This window comes from Mchenga conophoros, linkage group LG3 (genome assembly GCF_057382185.1).
Source record: "Mchenga conophoros isolate Kocher_MC1m ecotype Shallow Benthic linkage group LG3, M_conophoros_male_GT1.1, whole genome shotgun sequence".
Taxonomy (NCBI): domain Eukaryota; kingdom Metazoa; phylum Chordata; class Actinopteri; order Cichliformes; family Cichlidae; genus Mchenga; species Mchenga conophoros.
Window position 1 is genome coordinate 77,340,743 of NC_140528.1, and position 21,769 is coordinate 77,362,511.

Here is a 21,769-nt window from a genome sequence, read left to right on the forward strand (position 1 = left end):
GGTCAAACATCTATGTGTGGCACATTTTTAAGGAGCAGGGAACTTTAAATAACTGCAAATAGTAAAGACAGATGTGAGGTGAAAAGGGGAATGTTAGAAAGCAACAGATGGGTGAAAATATTGAGAATTACTTACTGCTGAAGACAAATCATTTAATCTAGTTTTATCTTGCATGCTAACAGCAAGTTCATTTATATGTTTGCTTGAATGAGCCTATAGGATTTTAGCCTAGTTATGGAGCAGTCTGGACGACTTACAGTATTTGAGATGCATGAATGATTTGAGCTCACATTGTGTGTCATCACTGACGAAAACTTATACTGTATCTGTAATTCCCTCGATTTACTCAGTGACCATCGACATAACTCATAACTGAAGGGTATGAGTGGAACATGTGCAGGAACATTATAATCTTAATAGTGTAGGAAACTCAAATGCAAGAACATAACTCGTTCACAGTAGCTCAGCTTCTCTGTAAGCCCTGTTACCGTTTATGCATTCTTTAGTCTGTTCAACATAAGTAAGAAATAGTTTAGACATAACCTTGGAATGAGTCAGTTTTAGATGCATCAGCATCTCGTGACAGTGCTCTTATCCAACCAGCTTCACTGAGACTGGAAACTAAATGAAGCGCAGCTGTCCATAAGTTAAACTCTGTGTGACTTCTCAAAGATGACTGTAATCCTCTTCTCATTCCTGTAGAGACCAACTGTGCTGCACAATGCAACACTGCAGAGCAGCAGCGCAGAGTGCAGGCCTGCAGAGGCCCTCCTTACAGCTTAACTCTATGTCCTGCTTCCCAGTGCTGAGCCGCCCCTCCCTTTCCTCTTCCCATCTCTACTTTCTCCTTGTTTATTTATTGTGTAGATGATCTCAAGCCTCAAATTGACTGTGGGATTGATTTGGCAACGGCCTCCCCTTCATTTCCCTTCCCCTCTTCTTCTTTCCCCTCCCCCAAAAGACTTTTGATTAATCTAGCAGTGTCCTCTGTTCTACTAGAAGCGACTCAAATGTAACGACGGAGAGGAAGAGGGATGAAATGGGATGCCTCCGCTATCCATGCAAACAGTTATGTTATACATGCGATTAGCAAAGCTCTTTTTGATGGAGGATAAGAAGGAAATAAACAATCTGAAGTGTGAAAGCAGGAAAAAAGAGAGTGAGAGAAGGAATGAAGCAAAAGCTAAAGCCTGATTGTTTTGACCTTCTACTGGTGTTGTCCAAATACAGCTTATAATGATATCAGGGACATGCACACACAAATGTCTTTGTTATTTTGTTGAGGGCAGAATATTATTTTTAATGGCTACTATCAATTTTGAGCCTGTCTTATTCCCAGGATGTCAAAGTATTAAAAGAATCAGCAAAAACAAGGCAAGTGCAAACCAGCCGCTGGACTGCTACCAAAGAATATCTCGTGTTTCATAGAGGCAGCTTTTGAAGTAACAGGAAGTAATGTCTGACTTTTTAGATTCATAATTCTGGGAGTGAGCAGAAATTGCAATCTCATATATCGATTTTATCACTTATAAAATATTCTAAATATTTTTGTCTTTTAAATTTTTTCCCACCTGACTACCATTAAAACATAGATCATGAATGTTACTCAAAGAACACTTAATAATTATACACATGATATCTTGCTAGAGAAAGATACAAGCTTCATGCTAACAGCATCTTTGTTCCTGTTCTGCATGTAGAACAAAAAATATTGTCAGCAATGTGAACTGACACTTCTATCACACTTTTGCTGCTTAGCTACATGACGTTAATCTCCAAATCCAACAAAACAGGCTAATGTTAGCCAAAAACTCTTATGCTGTAGCTGTTGACATAGACTGATGACTTTTATATTGTCACAGCTATAACCCTTCAAAATATCCTGTATTTTTACAGAACATCTAGTTATTTCTGTAGGTTGTGTGCTAGCTACAAATGCTAACTATAAAGTTTTTGTATCTTTATGTTTGTAAAATGTAAAACTGTCATGCAGGGACTACGGCTCATTTCTGTCTTTATTATCTTGGACAGTGTAGTCCACCTGCATGTGTTGTGGTGGTTTTCTTCCTGTGTGTATAGATAACATGCAGTTATCGCCACAACAGTGCACCTAGCACTGTTAGGAAGTGAGAAGCAGGAGTAGGAGGGTGACAAGAAGGTGGGAGGCAATGTGTGTGCATGTGCCCAGCTCTATTTGTCATCCCAGCCATGCTCATTGGTGACACCTTGTTCATTTGCGAAACCAACTCTTTGAAATGCAGGAATCGATTGAGCAAATAGAAGCAACATGCTGAAGATGGAGAAAGGAAAGAGAGAGAGAGAGAGAGAGAGAGAGAAAGAGTAGGGTGGGCTGTCTTTATATTCAGTGCAGGTGGTAAAAACTGTACGTTACAGTGACTGTTCTGTGGAAAGTTGGAATATAATCTAAGTTTTTAAGTTTTCCTCAACAAAAAGTTAAAGAGCATAAATGCTGCTCGAAAAAGAAGGAATGTGTTTTGTTTTCCAAGTTGCCGTACTAGAAAGAAAATCTTAACTCTTAAGAGGTCAGAGCTTAATCTTCATCAGAAATAATACTGACAAGTTGTTAGTTTTTAATCACGGCCAGCATTGACTTTCTGACACCATCTGATAACTTAACTTCCATCCATTATGTTGGCAGAACTTTTGATTTGAAATTGATTTGTCTATTAGTGGCTAATGGCTTCATGAATCTAAAACATGCTCCTTAGACTTCATTTTTCATCCGTGTAAGAAATCTGTCACTTTGACAACTGGGCTCTGACTTTATAATGCACTCTTGCAATTTGCCAAAAGAAGACGAAATCACTCACACATACTGCATCCCAATTATGCTTCAGTTTTTATATTCTCGACCAGAGTTTAAACGAAAAGCTTAGCAGTGTTGTCTGCTTTGGCATTTAGGACTAATGGCAGTATGGGAATTTTGCCAAAGTCAAAATCAACTTGATTGTAACAGACATTGTGTAAAGAAATGAGTAGTTGCTGGTAACTATGTGATGGTGGAATGCTTCACAAGACAACAGCAAGTAAAAGCTGATACTCTAAAACACAAAATATGAGCACCTCTCCTTAGCGTAAGAACTAGAAAAGTGAGACACAATACGCTGGTAGGTGCATGAGTCCAGTCTCTAAAACCCAGTTATTAAAATGTTCTGTACTATTTCTCCAATCTTTATACAACGTCTGAGGTCGTGTTTGTTGTGTGCGGCAGGCAGAACTCGACTCAAAATTCAGCTTTATTGCTGGACTCCAAAAGAACAAACAAAAACTGGGATACACATGAACTAAGCAGGCAGGCAGGCAGAACAACAGCAGGGAATGAGGGAGAAAGCGACACTGGACAGACGGAAACAGGGGGCTTAAATACAAGAGGAATGACGAGGGAACAGGAAACACATGCATGAGGCAAATTAGACACAACGAGACAGCAGAAGCAAAACTAAACACACCGAACATGGAACGCAAGACTGTCAGAATAAAACAGGAAACACTAAGACGTAGACTAACTCACAACATGACATTTTTTGCTGAGAGGAAAGAACAGTCAGGGAAGCTAGATGGATTAAGGAGGCAACGGGAGGAGATAACGAAGGGGACGCAGGAACAGTTAACGGAGACAACACATAGGGAGAGAGCGAGAGAGCAATGATTCGAGACAGCACGAGAGAGCGAGAGGAGAGGCATGATATGACGGAAACATGGGATAAACATGACAGGCAGGGGAGGCATGGAATTAAACATAAGGAGGAGAACATGGAAACAGAAAAAGGAAAGAAGACACAAGGACACTCACATAAACAGACACACACAGAGAGTTCACAATTAGCATAATTTCTGACAGATTTCAAAGGGAGCCTTCAGAAGTTGTTGCTTCCAGACAGTAATCCCAGCCTAAACACTCTTACGGCCAAATGGGCTTTAACTGAGTGAGCAGTAATTGATGCAGACAGGAGATGTTAATATGTATACAACCTGTATCCATTTGGTAGATTATACCAACAAAACCTTTGGTTTCCTGTCGGTGGGTGATGGTAATATTACTAGCTGTTCTATTAAAATGTCATTTTTACTGTGGCGTAATTTCTTTTTCTAGCAAAACTCAGAAATGAAGCAGAGTAGTCGTATCTGACATTGTTGACTAAAAAACATTGTTGAATTTCAATAACTGAAAGACATTGTTGTCCAGCAGTGTGAACACAGACGTGACATTTCTATCCACACTCAAACAAGACACACATTACACATTACTGTGACATGACTTCAGACTGTCAAGGAAGAGAGACTCCTTGTAAGCCATACCACCCTTATATATATATATATATATATATATATATATATATATATATATATATATATATATATATATATATATATATATATATATATATATATTTTTTTATCGGCTGATTTTAGGCTGATTTAAGGAATTCACACTGGAATATTAACATTGACAGGTAAAAACTATCCTGTGGCAAGTTTGGTGATATTCACTGAACACAGTGGAAATGGCAGCCATTTAACACATAGCAGTGGCACAAAAAGGTCCCAAGAAGGCAGGAAGGTTAATCATCTCAGTAGCATTTGGTCATCATGACACTGTGACCACAGAGCAGCTGGCAGCCACAGGCTGCTTTGTCAGTACCGTTCAGCTTACCATGCCACATCATATAAGAAACTTTTTTAGACACTCAGACACGATCTACATTCATACCAGAAAAGCTTGTGCATCTACAGGAACAAAAATGAGAAGGAAACAGTGACTGTTGTTCTGGTGTCCAGGCTGAAGTTAGCTCTTATGCAGAGCTATGCACGTAGGAGATCCAAGGTTTCACAGGAGGACATTCAGCAAACTACATTACAAAGTGCTGTTTAGTGTGTCGGGATGCAGAAAATGAATTCACTTTCTAATGCACGCTATTCTTAAAACTCTCTGCTGAGCTACCTTCTCTCTCTCCTTCTCGCTGTGTCTCTATCTCTCTGTGGCATGAATCTAGATTTTAGGGAGAATCCAAAGGCCTGCCCGGCGACCACCACCACACTTAACCTCTTCACTAAAAGACTATAAATGTCAAACTATGGAAAATTCTTTATGCCCTTAATGAGTTTTTGGGGGATTGCATTCCTCGCATTTTTAGCCTAAGCTATGACCTGCATTACTTAATAATCCGGTTCACTTTCAAGCTATATACAGCCTTTAAAATGTGTGGCACACCTTGGGATGCAAGATTACAGAGCTTTGATTAAAATGAGCTAATGCTGATTTTTCTAATAAAATGTTCAGGGTTCATGCACACGTTCTCTGTGAAAATATCATTATGACTGTCAGAAATCCCATTGATTAAAAAAAAAATTCACAGCTGCATGTTTTTTCTTTTCTGAATTTACTTCATTGTAACTGCCACGTTCAATAATAGATTCGTGTATTGCAAATGAAAGTATTCCTATGGCATGTAGGGCAATGTTCTGTTTTTCTGATGTACACCTGGTGTATTCAAGAACAGATAAAAGAAAGCAAAGGAATTTGCCAGGTCTCTGTCCTAAACAAGGCACTCAAATGTATCTCGATATCAAGCATTAAACGTATTGAACTCTTACTCTCACCCCAAGAAAGGTAAACACAAAATTTCTGTCTCCAAATCCTTTCCGCCCTCTCTCTTTGCCTTTTTCACAAACTTGCTTTTCTCACCTTTGACAGATAAACTGTACAACAGGGAGTGTGAAACAAGAGACAGCTGGAAAGCAATTGTCTTTTTATGCCACGAGAAAGCACTGTGAACGTTTAAGAGACAGAATGATTGCTCTAACATCACTCCTCCCTCTCTGTGTCTTGCAGTGCAGTTCAACTTGATTCCTGTGGGGCTCAGGATAGTGGCCATCCAGAGCACCAAGACAGGGCTCTACGTTGCCATGAACAGCGAGGGCTACCTCTACACTTCGGTATGAATAGCAAACACACTGTCATTCCATGTTTGTTTGCTCCGATAGAGCTAATACAGATATATGCCCAAAGTTTACAGGCTTATCAAGGTCATCTGTAATTGCAATCGCTTTTCTTAAATTGCTGAGTGACATGTGATAGCTTAGGCCTCAGTCACACAGGAGTACAGAGTGGTTGGAGACTGCTTTAGGGAAAAATCTCCATTTGCAAGTGGTCGCTGGCAGTCACCGGGTAAAATTGGTCTTCCAGCAACCACTTGCCAACTACTTGGGGAATACATATTTTCTTTAGCGTCTGCAGATTGCCAGATGTGAATGTGGTGACTACTCTTTAAGGCATAATTAACACAGTTCTGCTGATCTATGTGCCAGTTTCCATTATAGTGGACTGATAGCAGTGTATTACTTCAGTGAAACATGAATCTCCCTCCATACACACAACTTTTCTAAATAACCAGCTTTGCTCACAGTCAGTGAGGCAGAGGTGGAGACGTCTGAATCTGCGCAGCGCTTGTAAAGATCTGTACATTAAACAGTTTCCTGCTCTCGGTCACAGCAGCACTTGTATGCCACCATTTTTTGAAAAAGCACAAACGACGCTCCCGCTGAGGTTTCGTATTGATGTGAAGACAGAAGCAGCAGAGCCACAGATTTGGAATAACAGGTGATCCGAGTGCACTCTATCAGGATGCAGAGAAAAGCTTTTCTTTTTTTTTCCAGCTGTTTTTTCGTCCTCTTGGCAAAATGGCAAAGTGTGTGAGATCTTGTTTGAAGTGCATCAGTGCGCTCACTTCAAAGTCCATCCAACGCTGCCTGCGCACATACTGCCAGAAATGAGGAGGGGAGGTAAAGGGTTTCTGTCAGGAGCAACAATGCAAAAACAAGCCTGGAAAGAGCGCACACACATAAATCATCCCCCTGTGCTGCCACACATACAGTATGTGAACAGCAGTTTGTCCTTAATTCTAGCAGCTTCTCACTTTGTCAAACACAAGCTGCACTGAGCATAAGACAGTTCTTACTTTACAGTCATCCTGGCCTAGAAATTACATAATATTAAGTAAAGTTAGTTAATAGGTTTGTTACCTCATGTTTGCATGTATAGATAAGTTGAATGTAGCCTCATTGATACTATCTATTGATCGCTGGACTCATTTTGAAGCTTCAACATTAGCATGTTGTCTTTTTGGTGTCAGGAGTGACAATATGTGGATGAGAACTTGTCCACAACCACAAGCAAACTTGGTAAGTGAGCCATGTCCACAGACAGTATGGGTGCAATGCGCAGATGGATGCCTGCTAATTAGTAACAGCTCAATAAATACTAGAAGAAAAAAAATAGGACCACAAAATTATTGGATGAGCTGTAACATGCAGCAGGTGATATTCATTGCCAGATATCTCTTGTCAAACACCACAAATATGGTGAAGAGGTCCAGTTCACTTACTTTAACTTAGTTTATTTTAGGTTTAGCACTTTAATATTAAAACAAAAACAACTACAAACATATTATATCGTTGGCTGAATTTGGACATTTTAATATGGAAATTGAACGCTTTGGAGACTACCTCAAGTGTCAGAGGAACTGGCACATTAGCATTTACTTAAAGCTAAACCAAGCTAGCTGTTTTGCTAGGTGACTTTGCAAGCTAATGCTACATTAATATCATTATTCATAATAATAGAGACCAGCTGAAAGATGCAATTATAAGTAACTGTAAGTTACTTATAATTATAAGTAACTGTAATAACATTTGTTTACAGACTACTTATAATCAGGTGGTTTGATCACTTGTAGTCAGTTGTCAAACAGACTTTGGTTGCTAGCAGTGTGGGGGACACATGAGGGGTTTGTCTAAATGAATCAGTTTATCTGATAATTGACTTCATTATTTCTTTATTAATTTTGTTTTATTATTATTTTTAGAATTTACCTGAATTAACCTGTTTGATAAACAATAACCAGCAAATGGAACAAAAAAAATAAAAGACTGGATATCTTCATGCTACACTGGAAGTCCCTGAAGAAATATACCTTCCCCCCTAATGAGACCCAGAAAATGGTCCTTGCATGACTTTTCCAGGGCTTGGAACCATTTCTCGATCATAAAAAACCTTGAATACACACACACACCTCCAAACACACAGATGCAGAGGTTATACTTACCCAAGCATTCTCCTGACAAAAAGAAAGGTGACCCATTTTCACTAAGGGAAATAACCACAGGGAAAGAGAGTGTTGAAAAAAAAATGTTTAAGAAAATCCCTCTGAGATGGGAACAGACGGAGGACAAAGGAGTGGTGTTGGATTTTTTTTTATTTTTTTGCTCTCCCTCACCTTAAGTAGCAGCTCTGCTATTGTTCTGCACAAGTGAGCCCCAAAGACAGAGATGGGGAAGAAGACCCAAGGCAGGTTTTGTGCTCACCGGCCTCGGGGTCTGGAGAGAGGGAGAGTGGAGTCTTGACATCCTGTTATGCAACCATTAGTGTTTTAGGAGCCTGCATAATTTCTTGAAAGATAGGGGAATTTTAGGAAGTGGTCTCAGAGAGAGAGTTTAATATGAACATCTAGTGGAAACTGCTGTGCGACGTGGGAGAAGGAGAAATACTCAGTTGTTGTTTAATTTATCTGCATCCTTTAAAGTTTCATTGTTTTTGGAGGTAATGCCTGTTGGTGGTTGGTTTGTTTTACATTTGCCTTGGAGCTGAAGTTGGAGTTATCTGATAACTGGGTATGAAACATTGGTGTCTCAGTTAAAAGACAATAAGTTCAATGAAAAATGAGCCAATGTTATTTTAACTGGCTGTGTCTAATAGTTAATGAATAGTTAAGAAAAGGCAATATAGAAAACATAATGTAGTAAGTTGATAGTAAGTAGTATAGAAGCTCTGCTTAACATAAGGCAACTGACAGCCATACAGCAATTAGACAGTAACTCTGCTATCAGTGTGCAATTCAATGAGGTCAAGTTTGCAATCACATGCTATCAGTCAGTGATAAATGTGGGATCTGTTGCTATCAGCTGCAAGCGTTGACATCTACATACACAGAAATTCACGATAACTACTTACATTTGGAGTCCAGCCAGAACGGATCCATACCATGTTTTTAATATGTGCATTTAACCCCAAACCACAATATGCACATGTGAACCTCAACAAAGCAGTTTCTGTGCCTAAACCCACTTGCTTTGGTTCCTGTATCTTATCAAACACAGAGACACGGATTAAAAATGAATATAAACTGTGTCTGAAAGGAAAACCTACAAACTGAAAACTGTAGCTAAAACACATTAACTGAATATAAAAACAAAAAACTAGAGTTCAGAAACGACTGAGTGAGAGCACGGTTGCTACGTCCATCTTTTATGTACAGTTTGTGGTTACAACAACATCTGCTGTGAGTTCTGCTTACACCAATTTGTATCGTCCAGAATGAGTTTCTGGCTAAAAGCAAAAAGGATCAGTTGATGGAAGCACTACATTAATGTGAAGAATCAGTTGAAAAATAGCAACTGCACAACTAGGCAACCAAGATGCTTTACAGAAGTGTATACAATATATTTATACTTTGGTTATATTAGTGTTGACTGAAGTATTCTCCAGCGGGATTGTAACCAAGGGGTGTAAAGTTGTTCCCGTCCTTCTCCCTTTTGTAAAATAAGAAAAGCTCACATACACGACATCACTGCAGTGGCTACTCAGCATTAATCTTTCATTGGCCTCTGTGGTAGATGTCATGTGCTCTGCAACATGCACGGTAAATAATTCCAACAGTTGTTTGAAAGACATGAAAATGAAGCACGTTCTGGGTTTTTTAGGCAACGGCTCAGAGAAATGAGAAAAGTAGTTTTCTGTTTTCTGCCTTGGTCTTCCCCCAGAACTGTAATTTATCTTTATTCATCAGTTGCATCCTTCCCATTTGTTGCTCCTTTGTTGTAATTTTCCTCAGTATTCTCCATCTGATCTGTTCTCATTTTTAAACTCAGCACTCCTCTGCTGCCACAGCTCATTTTCCCCACGAGGATCACCGGGATTTAATATAATCACCTAATCTAATTTAATGATGACACCATTTAAATACTTCAAATATTTGTGATGACCTCAGTTTATCTTGCAAGCTGTGTAAACAGCCTCAAACAAAGATTTTGTTTAAGTCAGTGTACTTAATCATATATTTTGCATTTAATTTGTTGTTTAATCTTGCACGCCAAAAGAGAAAGGAGCCAGTGACAGAAAGGAAGCAAGGAAATAAGTAGATACAAAACGACTGAGTCTCTTAAGCAAATTTTTCTCCTTTCCACAAACAGAAAGGTCAAAGCTTCAGAGCTATCCTTCTCTGCTCTGTAACGCAACGTGGCTTGGAACCAGGATCCAGTATTAGAACCACACTTTTTTTGAAGTAGAACAAATGCAGCAGTCGACCAAGTTTGTTGATTTCTGCGAATAACTCGTTAAGGAGCAGCATCATAGATGAACTAACCAATCAAGGGGACAGTAAATGAAAAGCTTGAAGTGGAGCTAGTGGAGCGCATGGCTTTGCCTTCTTCCTGTCTGATGGCAAAGTGTTGAAAATGCTCTGACTCTAGCAGGCACTTAAACCAGTATTTCTCAGGTGGCTAAAATCTGTTTTGCTGCTGTTCATAGCAGCACATGGCTTCACTTTCTAAATCGCTCAATTTTCTGTCTGCTTGGGGGGGAAGTTGCCTAAAGACATCTATTACTGCTAACGCACTCACTGTGGAACAGACAGCACTTCAAAGAAAGTGAACTGAGTGAAGTATCCCAGCTGAGTGGACAGTTTATCCTGTGAAATGGGTATTATTTTAAAAATCAAAAAGAAATATGACTCATTTCATGGAAATCAGTCAGGGCCTCCCACCTGAGCCCCTCCAAATCTGCTTTGTTTTGTACAATAGCTGTAGAACATCTAATGAAGCCATGCAGAGTTTTGCTTTCATATTATGAAAATATCCCAGTTACAGGCCCTGAAAGTGCACAGGGGTGCACTGAAATGTGGCGCTTTTAAGTTACTTTCAGCCCTCATCACTTCCTAAGCACAGGAGCTAGCCAGCAATGACTCAAATACCAATATTTGCCATTAGAAAACAGTAAACGTCTATATACAGTACATGAGGTTGATTGCTTTAGATGGCACTGTGCTGTGACACACACACACACACACACACACACACACATTATGAATAATACATATTTTTCATTATACAATGAACACCCAATTCCACAGCTTGTTTTGTTTAAACAGTATAGACATTCTCTGACAACCACACACAGCATTAATGAAAGAACCTTCAAAGGAAAAATAAATAGAAATAATTGAAGAAGTATTTTTCTCTCTCGAGTGTTGACTTACCTGCCTCACCAAGAATAGGTGGCCTTGAGAGATATTTAAAGACCACCAAACAACATAGCCTTGCTTCTTGTAGCAGTTAGCGAGGCAGAAAAGGCTGGGACGTGTGCACGTTGCTGCAAAGTAATCTGTTGTAAAAAAAAAAAAATAACACGCTTGTAATACCTTAAAGCATAGGTCAGGAAGTTGTTGTGCACGAGATAAACAAGGCAGTGTGGGAGCGACAGGCTAAATGATGGAGCGAATGTCCTTTTGTCCCTACATGAGCCTCTTGTTTCGGGAGGATAAAGTGAGATGATAATAGAGGTGAGAAGGAGAGAAGGGGAGTGAGTCACTACATTGTATTTTTTTTTTTTTTTGCATTTACATAAAAATATGCAGAAAGGAAATGGGCTTTGTTTAAAAATGAGATCCTGACTTAGAAATAAGCTTAGAGATTGAATTGAAAGATGAATTAAAAGCTGATACAGATGTAACATTTTCAGGATTTTCTTCCGTGCTAGGTGGTTTTCATGAAAATCAGTATTCAAGGCGAGAGCCCCTTAAACTCCTTGAGAATAGAGTGGCCAGTGGGGCAGTTTGATTGACTGGAATGGCTGAATCTTAGCACCAGTAATAACAAACTGGGCTGACTGTTGAAAGGAAGGAAGACGAAAAGATCGGAAGATGCTGGGGAGAGAGAAAGGGAGAAGGATGGCCTGACAGCCCCAGACTTGGACCGAACATAACGTCCCCTCTGGGAGCAACAACCACGGCCATCCTCATCTTTCTTCCCCCACCCTCCTCCTTCCTTAACCCCACCCCCCCCCATCTCACTTGTATAGCTTTTACTTGCCTGTCAGTCTGTCTTACTCTCCGTCTGAACATTTGTGTCTGTTGGCGTCTCTTGTGGTTTGTCCTTTTCCTGTTCCCTCCTTGCTTTTTGTCACTAGCATATCACTGTCTTGATGTGTCCCTTATCTGCAGTCCTCGTCCTTGCTGTGTCCTCTTTGTCCTCGTCTCTCCCTTTGTCCCATTCCACCTCATCCTGAAACCTTTCCTTTCTGCTGTCAACCCTCCCTTCTTATACTTTTATCCCCTCCAAAAAATGCTTTTTATGCTTTGCTGCAGACAAATGAGATTTATTTGTATTTATTCTAGCATACAAATGTTGATGTTGAAAATCACGCAAACATTAGATACCATCTACACACAAATGCAGCATCTTCACTCTTACAGTCACTAGACTGATACTACTGTGTAGGTTTAATTGTTGATTAATTGAATGTGCCAGAATACTGTTCCTGATAGTCCCTGCCCACTTTAACCCACGGCCCTATGAAACCTACATTGATGCTTTATCTCAGTGATAGCTAAAGCTTGACTCCGTGATCATAACATGCACAAACATAAACTTCGTTCCTTCAAGAGACAGATAGTCCAGCTGTATGAGGAAAGAGGCCAGATGGTCTGTGTGTATCCATCTGTCTTTACACATCCCCAGCAATACACAATTCCTCTTTATCATCCTCCTGTCGCCTTCACCTCTGCAGTACCTTTATTCATCTGGCCACCATACATCTCTCTTTATTTCCCCATCTAGCACTTCTCTTTCAGTCTCGTCTGACTGCCTACAAATTTTAAATCATGCATACTGAGAAAGCACTTAAGAGCAAATGAGCATGTTGCAGTTATCTGCCCTTCATCCATTCTGATACCAAGTAGTTAGCAAAGGAATGTTTGTTTTAAGTTATTAATATTAATTCTGGGACAGAGAGCAGGCTTGTGCAGGTTTGTGGAGTTCTGTGCAGTGGCTGGGCACTGCTCTTGGAGAACTGGGGCATGTGGTTCAGCTCAGCAGAGGTTAATGGCGAGGGGAAACTCCTTGTCATGGTTCTATTGTCTGAGGCGGCTGGGACCCGCTTACCTGTGGGCACCTCCTGAAAATTGCTTTCTGATAAAAATAGTGCTCAGCCGTGGACCTGGCCCACTTTATTAGTCGTATGCTCTGGAAAAGCCTCCGGGGTAGAGAGATGGCAGCGGAGAGGGATGGAGGAGTGATGTGTGAAAGGGGTGCGGGTGGTGTTTTGAGATGCAGTCACACACAAAGCAACAAAATGAACCTGTACACCACACACCCACACTCACATTCCCTTGTGCAATTTAGCCACCCTCCACATCCCCACAAACACACATGTGCAACCAGGTATAAACAATCTGACAGAGGCAGGCAGACATAATTGGGCCGAACTCCGATACCCGGGACCGGCTCTGGCCAAGCTTTCCGCAGTTAACAGGGGAAAGTTGGACAAAGTAAAACTTTGCTCGAATGACATTGCGAATATACACCCTGAGGATAAACGAGCAGAGCCCCACTTCTGTCTTCTTTCACATGCGAAACATATTGTACTATCTGAATAAGCTGTTATTGCAGGATCACGATTACACATAAGTTAAAGACATTTTCCAACACAGAGGTTTTGAATTTCACATTTCACAGCTTAAATTTAAGCTTTAAATACTGTAGAAGAACTATATAAAAAACACTTGTAGTTATGGTTTGGGCTAATATGACCTTCTAAAGTAAAAAGACTATATTGAGAACCTCTGCTAGCATAGTCTAGTTGATAAAGGATAATGGATGGAAGCAGCTGCATAGACGATAAAACAGTAGGTGTTTAGCTAAGCTGTGGATCCACACTGACCTTCTTGCTCAGACCTTGTAAAAGCAACATCTCGGGATTTCCTTCTTTCCTCCTGCTAATTGTTACAAATGCTAAAGGACTTAATCACATGGTATTAGTCTGAGGTTATTCTTGGTACCCTTAAAATAATACAAATACAGAAAACAAAGAATGCAGCATACAAACTGTTTGTATGTTGTAAATTGTGTTTGTATGTAAAAGTTTGTGGATTGCTGGGAGAAAGGAGTCATAGCAGTGAAAATGTTTGTCCTCTTAGCAGTCAAGCTAAGCTAAGCTAAGCTAACTGCCCAACATGCTAAAGATTTGCATTAGTTAGACTAGTTTACCAGCTAGCCTGCTAACTAGCCACTTCTACATATGTTTTTTACACTATGAGTTGACTGTCCCTAGCTTTTTAGTTGGCTGCACTGTTATTATCACCAATTATTTTTGAGAGTAGTTACAGAAATGCAGTTTATTTCTCTCATGTTCTTGTTCCTTTGTTCCTTCGTTCGTGTTCTCTGCACTGTTTGTGACCTCCTCTAAGCTCTCCACTGGGAACTTCTTTTGAAATGCATTGAGGTACAGGTCACTAAATTGCCTTTGGTCACAAGACCAACCCGGGAGAGGAGGTAACGAGACGTGAATTAGAAAAAGGAGAGAGGGGTGGTGACGAATGCCTGCAGGTAGGCATGTGGAAGAAATGAGAAAGGGATGGCACAGGAAAACAGTAAAGGAAGATTTCATATCCGCTTTATAATGCTGCAGCTACAGCTAGAGCAGGCACAATGGCCTTGCTATGATTTGACAAGAGTTACGGCCGTCCCAGTGAGCTGAGAGGGTAAATCCAAGTTCTGCATTCTGATCAGTACCAGCAACTAGTAAACACGCGCACACACAAAGGGGGTAACATGCACACAAGCAGACAGCTATATTTGTAGACACATTTTATACAGTAATTTATAGGATACAAAACATAATTTAGAAAAGGTTCAAGTAGCAAAGCCTTTTACTGTAAATTAATTCCTGTAAGAGGGCTTTCCTTTATAAATCTCATGCTGTGGCATTTTGCTGTCATGTCTCACAAAACCAGTTAATTGGGATGGATGGTCTTTGGTGATATAGAAAGTTACCACATCCATCATTGCATTGTGTTCTATAAGAGCAAGCAGCTCCTTTCTCTGTAGAGACTGGCTACGAGGCAGCGTGTGTGTGTGTGTGTTTTTCCCCCAAGATATTTAGTTCACTTTGTTTTCCTGCAGAGATGTTGTGAAGACTTCTGTGCGGGGATAACAACACCAATAACTTCTATGTAGCTCATGAATGAAAAGATTATGTTTAATTCATATTATCAATTTAGCAGTGTGACAAAGTGGGTGAGAAGACCATTTGTCTACATTCTTAGTTAACATTCTTGTTTTGATTTAACCATATTTCACATGTAATCTGCAATAGGCAAACATCTACTATCCCGGGTTTGTTTATGTTCTGCACTTTTACAGATTATATAATATAACATCTTGGTTTAAATCAATTCATGCAAGTTTGTTAAGTTAACATGTTATTTATTTCAACTGTTAATTTGTATTGTTTGAACTTACCTTTACCTACCTGTCTTCCAGAAGCAAAAGGAGGAAATGTAGTTCTACTTAGTGATGGGACGTTCTGTATCGAGGCTTCGGAGCGTGTGTCGAGTAATGGAGGGGGCGTTTCCGCGAAGCGCGTATCGAGGCTTGCTTCATTTATGGGAGGAGCTGAAAATGATGACGTCCGAAGCCTCGCTGCCCGGCTGTACCACGTGACTGGTTCATGAAGCGGTTCGAACTTTGCCGCAAATAATCATTTTCCATACTGCCAGCATAAATATACACAGTATACTGCCATCACTACACTATAGGTGTTTTACACACTCCTTTTGTTGTTGACATTTACAGGCTGTGTGCAAAATGCCACACTCTTCAAATTCATGCCAGCTATTATTTTTACGTCCAGCTAGAGCAAATGAAGCTTCATGAAGCTTCGCGTTGGGGTGAACCAATTGGATGAAAAGCTTCAGTGCTTCATGGGGCTTCATCTGCCCATCACTAGTTCTACTTCCTGCTTTATACCTTCTGGGTTCATCTGAGGTCACAGGAAGAGACCAAGGGCAGGAGGGGAAGAATTCTTATAATTTAATAAAGTTGATTTTAAAGGGTTTATAAAGAAATAGATTTAATGTTGTGATATGTATTGATTACACCAGAGTTTATGTTGCCAGTCAAGAGGAGTAGTAGAGGATGAATATAATCATGTTCATCTCACCTACCTACTGAATGGAATAGTCCAGAGGAGAAAGTGTTTGATTAAGGGGACTATTTAAGCAGACGAACTCAGGTGTTTCAGAAGAAGGGTTCAGGTCAGTGTAGCTGTGTGCAGTTTGACCTTAATTTCCGTTGATTTAAGTTCAGTTATGTTTATTTGAATTGAGTTTATTATAGAGTTGAGTTTCTTATTTGTTTCTTTGTAAATATTCTTGGGCCACAGAATGGTGAATAAATCACTTGCTACACTGGACAGCATCAGTCTCCTGCACTTCTTTGACCGCTTAAGTCGAGTCCTACCACATTTGGTAGCAGCAGCAGTGGGATTCCAGGCCAATTAAGGAGTGGAGAAGATGTCTACCCGAGCAAAGAGAGGGCATGTTCCAGAATGTGAAGCAGATGATTTACAAGATGGCAGCGACCAACAAGGGGCAATAAGTGGCCATATTTCTGGACAAGAGAATGTGGCTGAATTGTCCAAACGTTTTGCAAACTCTGATGCAACAGCAGGCTGAACGCGATGCTAAACTGGAGCAAGAGCACAAGCGCCAGGATGATAGATGGAGGCAAATCCGGCATCAGTTTGCCCAGCTTCAACAGCAGATGCAGCATGGCAATCTAGAGCATCAGTTACTTGAAGTACAAGCATCTACATCGGCTTCTTCGAGAGCACCTACTCCAGAACCATCTGCCAGCACACAAGAATCAAATAGGCTTGACTTGGAGCCGGCACATCAACGCAGTGAGGCACAGCTTTCAACACTGGTGAGACATTCAGGCTGGAAGGGGCCAAAAATGCAACCTTACAATGAAGGTGAGGACATTGAACATTATTTAATCACCTTTGAAAGAATTGCTCATGCTTGCCAGTGGCCGCGAGATGAGTGGGCTCTTCACCTAGCACCACTGCTAGCTGGTAAAGCACGTTCCGCTTATGTAGCCATGGATATTGATGACACTATGGACTATGCAAAAGTAAAGTGTGCTGTCTTGCAGAAATATGAAATAAGTGTTGACACCTATCGAATGAGGTTTCGTTCTAGTACCTTTGGAGCAGAGGAAACACCAAGGGAGCTGCAGGTCCGCCTAAAGGAGTTGTACATCAAGTGGATGAATCCTGAAACAAAGACAAAGGATCAAATCGGAGACGCCATCATCATGGAACAGTTTCTCAAGGTTTTGAATCCTGATCTTCGGACGTGGGTTAAGGAACGTAACCCAAAGACTTCCAAGGAAGCAGCAGAACTGGCTGAAGCTTTCTTAGCAGCTCGTCGACCATCAAAAGACTTCACACCAGTTAAGTCAAATTCCAACGTGCCATTCAACAAGTTAGGTGGTGGCCCTGACTTGAAAGTTAAGCACACAAGACAGAACTGGTATAACTCAGATCCTGCCAGATCTGAGACAAAAAATAAAACCAATAAAGCATGTCATTTGTGTGGTCAGATAGGTCATCTTAAAGCTCAGTGTACAAAGATGTCTGTTAGTAAAAATTACATGTGTTCTGCTAGACAAACTGAAGTCAGTGAGAATCACAAAAATGAAATTGAATGTCAGCAACGTGAGCCATCAATTGGGGTATTTGTTAAAGACAAACCCTGTGTAGCTCTGTTAGATTCAGGAAGTAATCGCTCTCTGGTTAGACAAGACAGTCTTCCCAGGGATGTGATCTTTTCAGGAGCAACAGTGGATGTGTGCTGTATTCATGGTGATAAGGTATCATACCCAGTTGCTGAAGTTGCAATTGAAGTAGAAGGCCAGTGTTACACTCTTTCAGTGGGAGTGCTGCAAACGCTGCCTTATCAAGTGGTGTTGGGCCGTGATCTCCCAATACTCACAGAGCTAATAGCCAAGCATCCCTGTCAGACTGAAACCGTTGAAAGTTTGTTAGCGGTCACAAGGTCAAAAGCTAAGGAGCTACAGGTTAATGCTTTGGGTTGGGATGAATTACCTTTTGCAAATGAGGATGCCCCATTGGACGAGTCTAGCACTCGTTCTAAACCAAAAAAGAGCAAGAGACAGAGAAGACATGAAAAGGTGAAGGGAACAAGAGTAGCTGAACACATTTTAGATCCTTTAAAGACTGAGTCTCTCCCCAGTGCTAGTCAGGTTGCTAGGCTTCAGAAAGAGGATCTAACACTTAAACCATTGTTCTCTAAATGTGTTCCAGAGTCAACTACAGTTGAGGGAAGGCAGGAAGTGTTTGTGGTTAAGGGAGATTTGTTGCATCGCCGTAGCAAGATTGGTGACCAGTTGGTGATCCCCCAGAGTTTGAGATCTACCATTTTGAAAATGAGTCATTCCATTCCCTGGGCAGGACATTTGGGACAATCTAAAACATTTTCTAGAATGATTCCCAGATTTTACTGGCCCCAACAGTTCAGTGATACGGTACAATACTGTAAAGCTTGCCCACAGTGCCAGTTAACAGCTCCAGGCAGGAAAGCAGATAGAGCTCCGCTTATCAGTATGCCCATCATTGATACACCCTTTTCACGCATTGCCATGGACATTGTTGGCCCACTAGAACAGAGTAAAGCAGGTCATAAGTACATACTTGTAGTTTGTGACTATGCCACAAAATATCCTGAAGCCTTCCCCCTGAAGAAAATAAAGGCTCGTCAGATTGTTAACTGCCTGATTCAGTTGTTTTCCAGAGTAGGTATCCCAAAAGAAATCATCACAGATCAGGGGACCAATTTCACTTCTAAGATGCTTAAAGAAGTATATAGTTTGTTAGGGATCCAGGGTGTCAAGACCAGTCCCTATCACCCACAGACTGATGGCCTTGTGGAGCGATTTAACAAGACCTTAAAATCAATGCTCAGGAAATTTGTGAATGAAACAGGGTCAGATTGGGACCAATGGCTCCCATTTTTGTTATTTGCCTACCGAGAGGTTCCACAAAGTTCTACTGGGTTTTCACCATTCCAGCTACTTTATGGGCATCCTGTCAGAGGTCCAATGGATGTTCTGAAAGAAGCTTGGGAGGGTTCGATGTCAGAGCAGAGGTTTAGTGAACTCTCACATGTCCTCAAAATGAGAGACAAACTAGAACATTTCCAAGAACTTGCTAATAACAATCTGGCCCATGCGCAACAGCGGCAAAAACAAAGATATGATAAAGTGTCAAGAAGAAGAGTCTTCCGTGAGGGACAGAAAGTTCTTCTACTTTTGCCAACTTCTGAGAGCAGTCTTCTTGCAAAGTGGCAGGGGCCATATGAAATCACAAAGACAGGCCCAGTCACATATGAGCTTCATTTACCAAACCGTCGAAAGAATCATCAAGTGTTCCACGTCAATCTTTTGAAAGAGTGGACTGACCAGCCACAGGACTCAACATCCATGTGGGCACGTACAGTTGTGGATGAGGAAGAGCCTCAGGAGCAGTACTTCCCTTCTTCAGCTGTCAAAACTGTGTTTCCAGATTTAAACCATTTGCCTTTGGAAAGACGTCAGGAGGTGCAATCACTTATGACCAAAGAACTCTTCAGTCTAAAGCCAGGTCGTACACACCTCATTGAACACAAAATCACTTTGCATTCTCCAGACCAACGGCCAATTAGAGATACCACTTGCCGTATCCCAGCTAAGCTATTGCCTGAGTTGAAAAGTGAGCTGGAGGAGATGCTGGCTGCAGGAATCATTGAGCCATCGCACAGTGAGTGGTGTAGCCCTGTTGTGCTTGTACCAAAGAAAGATGATCCTAAGCTTAGATTTTGTGTAAACTTTTCTAAGTTAAATTCTGTGTCTGCTTTTGATCCTTATCCAATGCCGAGGGTTGATGAACTAATTGATCGTTTGGGAAATGCTAAATTTCTGACTACCCTTGACCTCTGTAAAGGTTATTGGCAGGTTCCCTTGACAGACTCATCTAAGGACTTAACAACATTCAGAGTGCCGAGTGGACTGTTTAGATTCACAGTGATGCCCTTTGGTTTGCATGGAGCACCAGCTACATTCCAAAGGTTGGTGGATCGAGTGTTGAAGGGTGCAGAACAATATGCAGCTGCCTACATTGATGACATTGTTGTTTATAGTGGTACATGGGAAGATCATCTGAAACATCTTGCTGATGTGTTTCGACGTATCGCAAATGCTGGACTTGTCATAAATGCCAAGAAATGTCACATCGCCAAGCCCGAGGTGCAGTACCTGGGTTATGTAATAGGGGGTGGAGGCATTCGCCCTCAGGTTGGAAAAGTGGATGCAGTTGCTGCAGCACTCTTGCCAAACACAAAGAAAAGGTTGAGATCATTTTTGGGATTAGTAGGTTGGTATCGTCGACTAATTCCAAATTTTTCCTCAAGAGCAGCTTTATTGACTGACATGACAAGAAAATCTAGTCCTACAAGGATCAGGTGGACGAAAGATGCTGAGGATGCATTTAATGATTTGAAAGACTGTTTGTGTCAGAAACCTGTTTTGCAGTGTCCAGATTTTAACCTTCCATTCACAGTACAAACAGATGCCTCTGAGGTGGGTCTGGGAGCTGTTTTACTGCAAGGAGAGGAAGGGCAGCAGTTGCCTGTCCAGTACATCAGTCGAAAACTTTTTCCAAGGGAAATGAGGTATTCGACCATTGAAAAGGAGGCATTGGCGATTAAATGGGCTCTAGACACCTTGCGATATTATCTTGTTGGGAAAGAGTTTGTTCTTGAGACTGATCATCGTGCTTTGCAATGGATTCATAATATGAAAGACACTAATGCCAGGATAACAAGATGGTATTTATCTCTCCAGCCTTTTCGTTTCCAGGTCCAGTATAGACCTGGACATAAGAATGTCATTGCTGATTTCCTGTCCCGTGACTCAGAGGAGTAACGGTCTTAAGGGGGGGGGAGAAGTGTGACAAAGTGGGTGAGAAGACCATTCTTATAATTTAATAAAGTTGATTTTAAAGGGTTTATAAAGAAATAGATTTAATGTTGTGATATGTATTGATTACACCAGAGTTTATGTTGCCAGTCAAGAGGAGTAGTAGAGGATGAATATAATCATGTTCATCTCACCTACCTACTGAATGGAATAGTCCAGAGGAGAAAGTGTTTGATTAAGGGGACTATTTAAGCAGACGAACTCAGGTGTTTCAGAAGAAGGGTTCAGGTCAGTGTAGCTGTGTGCAGTTTGACCTTAATTTCCGTTGATTTAAGTTCAGTTATGTTTATTTGAATTGAGTTTATTATAGAGTTGAGTTTCTTATTTGTTTCTTTGTAAATATTCTTGGGCCACAGAATGGTGAATAAATCACTTGCTACACTGGACAGCATCAGTCTCCTGCACTTCTTTGACCGCTTAAGTCGAGTCCTACCACAAGCAGTTAAATACTGTAGTTTCTATTTGTGACCCACATATTTATCCAGGAAACATCAATAAAATATTTTGTTATTTGGTTTGTTTGTTCCACCACCTTTATAAAGTTACATTTGTATTCGTGTGAGTGTGAAATTCATTGTCTTTTACCTCTGCTTTGCTC

The 21,769-nt window shown here is 40.8% G+C and overlaps 1 protein-coding gene across 1 annotated transcript in view; it reads left to right on the forward strand.

Moving 5' to 3' along the window:
• fgf11a (fibroblast growth factor 11a) overlaps positions 1-21,769 on the forward strand; it is a 116,374-nt gene that overhangs the window by 67,321 nt on the left and 27,284 nt on the right. Inside the window, exon 4 of the mRNA XM_085267337.1 lies at positions 5,855-5,958. Coding sequence (XP_085123463.1) covers positions 5,855-5,958 — 104 coding nt within the window. The remainder of the gene's footprint in view (positions 1-5,854; positions 5,959-21,769) is intronic.